General features: G+C 28.8%; 1 protein-coding gene across 1 annotated transcript in view; it reads right to left on the reverse strand.

Moving 5' to 3' along the window:
* Positions 1-5,635, reverse strand: part of LOC102670706 (cyclic AMP response element-binding protein A) — a 37,332-nt gene extending 31,697 nt beyond the window's left edge. The window contains exons 1-2 of the mRNA XM_006612943.2: positions 5,154-5,635; positions 4-222 (exon numbers count right to left, since the gene is read on the reverse strand). Of these exons, the coding sequence (XP_006613006.1) occupies positions 4-69 (66 nt within the window). The 5' untranslated portion in view covers positions 70-222; positions 5,154-5,635. The remainder of the gene's footprint in view (positions 1-3; positions 223-5,153) is intronic.
* Positions 5,636-7,292: the final 1,657 nt, after the last annotated feature.

Raw genomic sequence — 7,292 nt, forward strand, 5'->3', positions numbered from 1 at the left:
CACCGGTTCGGAGAGATAAGACTCCCACAATTCTCTAAGGTCGCTGCTTCCCACGTCGTAGAATTCCATGGTCCTAAGCTTGCTCGATCGTTCCTGGTTCCGTTCCTTTGCCAGTCAATGGATCGCCGTATAGTCTGCCCATCGAGGATGAAGAGTATAGGAAGAACGGGAACACGATTTCTCTTCTAGGACTCCATTGTCTTCCAAGGATACCGACACTTTCTGAAGGCAAACGTACAATAAGAATAAATATTAATCGAAAGAACACAGGATATTGCGTTGTATCGTTAGGTATTTGTTTACTTTTAAAATTTAGTTTAATGTAGAGGCAAGAGACGTGTTCTTCGTTTATTTTTGTTTAGGATATTTCTCGATACATCGAGATATATTTGCGATATTTGAAAGTTCGTGTAGCTTCTTAAATAAAGTTAAAGATCTTTCATAAAAATATACGAACTTTATGATATTTCAGATTCGATGTATTCATAGGATTTTTGGAAGATTAATTCTAGTAGGGGAGATCGATTGGTTTGTTTATTGAGTTATAAGAAATTTAATATTGGATAATGGAGAAAGATCGTTTCATTATCTCACTTTATTTCTCCAAATTATTTATAACTTAATAAATAATCCTTGATCGATATTTTTTTTGTCCTCTAGAATCAAGCTTCCAAAGATATCCTGTGTACAATAAGAAAATTAAAATTATCTTCTAAGGTTAATCTCTTATATATCTATAATTATTTACATTGCCATAAATTATATTTTAATCATCAAAAATCTAATAATCGAATTACCATTATATCTTAGAAAAATATTCGTATAATTAATTATCGATTTATACAATTTTTTTCCATAACTGACGTCTATTTGTCTTCCACATGATCGATCACGTTCTCGATTCCAATTAAATGTAGAAAACGTAACATAAGTTTCGAATGATCGTTCGAATTTTATTTATTTTATTTTTTTTTTTTTTTTTCCCTCTCCATTTTATTCCTCCTTTTCTTCGACTATATTTGGGTTAATGACGATTAGGATCTTTTATTCCTTGATGTAAGATTTCAGAGATTTTGTAACACTTTAAGAGACCGGTCAGAGGAATTGAATAGATAATTGTATTGGTGTTTGTGTGTGGATAGTGGAACGTAGACGTTTGAATACGAATCGTAATGTATTGTAAGCACGATTTGGCATTTAATACGTTCTGTTGTTCTAACATTGCAACACGACGCGACGACTGTATTACAGCTTGTTGCACGCTGTAACGAGATCAATGGACCTGTCTGCCTGTATGAGTTAAGCGTGTGTAGCGTTCTGACGGAAGGAGAATCGAACGCATTGCGAAATGAATTGTGACGCGTTGGGTCGAAGAACAATGGTGAATTTCATTCGTGGAAAAGAAATTTTATGCACGAAGAATTTTAAAAGAAGACACATTATAAAAGTCTTAATCGATTTTTAATTTTTAATTTTCGTTTCAGGTTAAATTATATATGAATACTTCACAGTCACTTATTTATAATAATTATTTATATTATAATAAATTGAGAAATTTTAGAAGAAAACATCTTGAATACTTTTTTATTTATTATTCTGAAAATTGTTTGGAAATAATATCGAGATACATTTGCATAAAATTTATAATTTCTATTTTTGCAAGTTTCTTATTTGTAATGAAAAAAATTATTTCTCATAAAGAGTGGTAGAAAAAAAATTGGCAATGACAAAATTTAATTTAAGAACCACTTAGAGATTAAATCTAAAAATATGGCAATATATTTGATCCGTTTTTTTCGACGTGCTCGAATGAATTTTTTTTATTAAAATAGTTTGGAGATAATCTGGAAGGTCAGATATAGCCCTACATTACAAATTCGTAATTGCAGTCGTTAACAGGGTTAAGTATCAAGTTAAGTACGTCGTTGTTGCAAATAAAAGAAGCATGAGAACGGAACGAATTACGATCATCACTTTAGAGAGAACGAAATTTCTTAGAATTCACATTCTAATATCTGTAATTTATATTTTATGAATAGACTAATTCACAAGATATCTAATCCTTTAATATTGTACTTAAAATTAATTTGAAATTTTTCTGTGAAAATTATTTAAGTTTGTTTACTTAAAACTACAGCTTTGAGAATTTGATACCAATTAAAATTATAAACTACATATTTCATTCTAACTTTCATCTTTTCTCGTTTAATTATTCTTCATTAAAAATGACTGAACATGTATAATTAAATCTTGTATCTTAAATAATTCTTCAATGATATCCTCCACTCTTCGTAAAAAAAAAATGTATTTCACTTTTCATTCCATTCAATCGCGAGATTTTGTGTGTTATTTCAATATTTCAATAATTTAAATCAGTCATCGAGTGTCAAAATCATGAAATTGAAATTATAATGACATAAAAAAAAAAAAGAAAAAGAAAAACCTAAAAAAATAGTAAAAATAATTAAATTTACTACAATTATTTATAATTTCAAAAGAGAGCAATACAATTTTACGAAAAAGAAAATATTTCAAAAGAAGAAAATGAAATTTCCAAATAAAAAATGTTTCCCTTAACGCCTAATATTTGCTCGTAATATTTGCACAATTCTGGCAATTATCAACAGCTGCGGGTACATTAACAAAGTCTGTTATTCTTTCTGAATACACGTTGTTGAATATATATAAAAAAAGATATTCTATCGTTATATAATAGACATTTAAGCAGAATATTTTCCTCGATCATTCGTTATTTTACCAAATTGTTGGACCAATGGATTAAAAGTAATCATTTTTCTCATTCCTCAGCTAAAAAAAATTTCACGTGATTACAGATATAATCAGAAATCAGAACCATTCTTCGTTGCTCTTTGTTGTGAAAATGAATAGAAAATTCGGACAGAAATCACTTATTAAACAGGCATGTTGTGAACGTATCTTCGATCGATAGCAGGATCAAGATAACATTTTTTTTCTAGAACATGAGTGCGAAACACGATAGAGAACGATTTATCATTCGAATATCATGAAATAGCAAAGTGTATTATGATGTTAAATTTTTATTTTTATTTTTACAGATGGTGGTTTTTAAAATTAGAATCTTTGTTTTTCTTCGAATTGATATGATTAAACTTGTAGAAATCTTTCAATCGTGTTATTAATCTTTTTGATACTAATGTATATTAAGTTTTTCTATAAGATATTGCATAATTAAATTAAAATAATTACAAAGAAAAATAGAAAATTTAACTTGATTCAATTTTGTTAATAATTCTTTTTCTAGTTTAAAATTTGTATATATTTGTTATCTTTTCTAATTTTTAATTTATACCTAATTAAAACGATAAAAAAATTCTAAGAACATTGCTATAATTTTATAATTTGGAATTTTATGTTTATGAATTTTAAGATTCGTATCTTTAAATTTTGTTAACCGAAAACATTTTTGGCAATTTTTAAGAAAATTTAAACATGAAATAATTTATTACCTAATTCTTCAACGACTTACTATCATTTTACAAACAGATTTATATTACTTTTTTCTCGAAGAATTTTATATTTACGTCATTATACAAATATAACATTGCATAAAAAAATCAAACCAATTTTTATCAGTGTAATATCTCATTCTCAGAAAAGGAAGAAACTTTCTTCAAAAATGCCTAAGCGATATGAATTAGGTAGTGCGTCTATCAGGAAACTTTTGATATCTTGTCAGTTGTTAGATTACAAAAAATCTGTCCCCCAGAAAATTAATTTTCATCCTTGAGACAGTGTTTATATCCAAGTGGGCAATAAGTAAACGATATGAAATTGATGCTCTATCAAACGCGATCAATAAAGTACATAATGTAACTAAATTTTATTTATGAAATAAAAAATTATGTTATCATTTCTTATTTTAATAAATTGAATAGAAGTTAATAATTATTAGAAATTAATTGTTAGTTGTAAACATAATTACAATAACAATAATAAATAATAAATAATAATAAGATAAAAATAAGAAATTAATAAGAAAAACAATAAAATATTACAGTATAAATATATCAAATAATTTTTTATAACATCCTGACTTAAAGGCGTATCTCTATGCCTGTATCTTTAAAATTGCTTTATACATAACCTATTCTATAACAATTACTTCATTTTTCATATTACAAAATAAAAAATTTGTTTCGAATAACTTTCCACAAATTGATAAAATTGTTATAAAGTTACAAATTATGATTAAAATTACAATTTGAAGAGAAAGTTAAGCAAATATATATATGTACATACGTTATGTACATATGTGTAACTTTCAAGTCATACGGTTTTATAGCGTCTTAATTAACGTTTAATCGTGATTCGTTTGATACCCGCGATTGTTAAAATTTATATGTTATGACGAAACTGTCACGTTTCGTTTTACAATGTAGTAAAATATATTGAAATGTGTACGAGAGATTCGATATGTTCTTTGTATGCAAATACATGTGCAATATTTGAGATAACATTTTAAAAAAGTATCAACTAGCATTTATCTATGCTAACGCGATGCTGGTCATATGAACCGCCCTTTAATGCCAACATTTTTAAATTAAACAAAACGCGCCTCTCCTACCCGCATTCGACTTCCACATAAAACAGCCGGTATCATCATTAACGCTTTTTCACATACCCATATTAAATGCCTGCATATCCACATGTGTCCTGTATTTCATCCATTATAATCGTCCAAGAAATAAATTTTAAAATTTTCCATAAAAGTCAATTTATATAACTCTGTTCAAGGAATATTGTGAATAGAACGTAATTGTAGAAATAAATATCGAAGAGTTAAGTGAAAACAGGATTACAGATGGATAGGCGCGACAAGTGGTTGTCCATACTGACATACTGTTACGTATAAACAAATTTGATGAAAAAACAATATGGACGCGCGTTATTGCGAATTATTTCTACGCGAATCACGAATAGGGTCATCTCTTCACTTGTTAATATACCCATTCGATGCAATCGAAATGCACCAGATGGAACGAAGCACCGGCTCAATGTGACCGACTTGTGTTCAATGCACGCGCGTGCACGTGCACTTGATTGCAAGTAATATTTGCATCGCGATAAAAAACACATTAGGAAAGAATAAATTATACACGAACCGTACTTACCGAAGAAGAAACGAAGAAGCGTGAATTGTCCTTGATACGAGGAAAAATCACCCCGATAAAACGAATAAAATTACACAAATATCTTGAGCGTAACAGTAAAGCCACAGCACTGATCGAACGGAGCCCGCACTGTACCATACGACGCACTGTTAGCAACCGAGGCGCCAATGAACATGCAGGAAATCAGGACAGCGGGATCGATAGCCAACACCCGTGCACCTATGAACGTATTGGACCACCAATAGGGAAGATTTCGCGTTCGTGAAAGCAAACTCTCGGTGTAAACTTGCGACAAATTTGCTGCCAGATACGGATAGCCTGACCTTCAATCGGTAAAGTGGACTTCCGTATAGGCAAAAGACGGAACGATACACGCGTGTTCACGTCCTCCGCGGAAATGTGCAACCGGTCGCACGTGCTGTCCGACCGAACCTTCTCTAGTCCCGTTGTTCGACCAATCAACATGGACCACCTGTTAGCAGCGTACTGAACTCTTGTGGAAACGGCGCATATAATGTTGCGCGCGCACCTGTTTCTTTTGGCGCTTTAGTAATGGCTAGCAGTTTGAATCGTAGGCAGCGTCAGTTTATTCGCGTCGTAATAATGTTCGATAATGATATTCTGTGTACTGTAAATGAAAAAAAGTGCTTTGAAATAACGTATTTAATAGTGAACATTTGTGTAAAGTATTATCTATTTGAAAAGTGGAAAATGAACAAAGATTTTTTTAAAAGTTTGCATTGGTGAAATGGAGAGTAATATGGTCTTGACTTCTGCAAATCTACGATGGACTAAGAATGCTTCACTTCTATTCAGGAACTGCTGTACTGTGAGTTATTATTTTATCATTATATTTCTAAAGCTAATATATCTTAAATATTACGATATATGATAAAATATTGCAAAAAATAGAATGAAAAGTTTGCATGATAAATCTGAACACAAAAGCTTTAAAATTATTAAATTTTTTGATTAATCTACAATACTAAACAGTAGATTGATATTGAAGTATTAGAATTCTATTTAAAATGTAATTAATAGCTAAAATTAAAGATATAAAAGTAGTCGTATTTATACTGATAGAAAATTCAATATGGATGCCAATATGAAGCGTCACGATAATGGCGGGAATTTTGAAATATTCAAATATTATATCGATTGATTTTAAAGTTAGCTTTAAATATTTATATTCAATTTTTAAATATTGTAATCCAATATTATTTATTTAAGTAGTAATTATACTAAGTGTAACAAAAATAATATTGTTCAGAAGTTATGCAACATTTATTAACAAATTTGTTACACATTTAGAATTGTAATGTATACATATTTCATAATATAAATGATAGTATACATGTTTTACATCTTAATATGTAACATGCAAACATAAAGTTTAACAAAAATGAAACAAGATATAAAAATATATTTATATATTTAGTGAAATTTACAATACTTTGTGTAAGATTGAAACGTACATTTAATAAAAGTAAAACATATTTAGAATTACATTTCAATTGTTAAGAAACAATTCACTTATATTTTGAAGTATTTTGAAATAAAAGCAAAAGCAGTATCATATTTACAAGAATATAATATTAAGATCTTCTATATCAGTAATATATCCTATAGAATAATTTCTAGATGCCAAAAGTATTACATTTTTTTTTTGTTTTTACACAAATAAAAGAATTTGCAATATTCTCTATTCCGCAATCTGAAGCAATGATAAAACAACTTTGGGTGCTTGATTCGCATTGTATTGCTTAGTAATAGAACATTTTCACAATATTTTGATAAATGTACGCGAAGAAATCACTATAATATTAAGATTTGTTTGCAAACAGAATTCATAGGAATTACAGAATTTAGATAAATGCTCCTTTTGTTTATATTTATAACATGAGTGTCTACAAAAATAATTCTCTTCACTACGAGGTAGATTTTGAAGCATGTTCTTTATTCGAAGATTAATTGTACATCATGCCACTATTGTGCCCACTCCAGTAGAAAAATTATATTTTTACCAAACATAATTTATCTTGTTCTGACCTCTATTTTTATCAGGTACAATACAAGGCTGAACAAAATATGATTATGTAATCTTTTTTTTCTTTTTCTTTTTTTTTTTTTTTTTTTTTT

Source organism: Apis dorsata, unplaced genomic scaffold (assembly GCF_000469605.1).
Source record: "Apis dorsata unplaced genomic scaffold, Apis dorsata 1.3 scaffold_129, whole genome shotgun sequence".
Classification (NCBI taxonomy): Eukaryota; Metazoa; Arthropoda; class Insecta; order Hymenoptera; family Apidae; genus Apis; species Apis dorsata.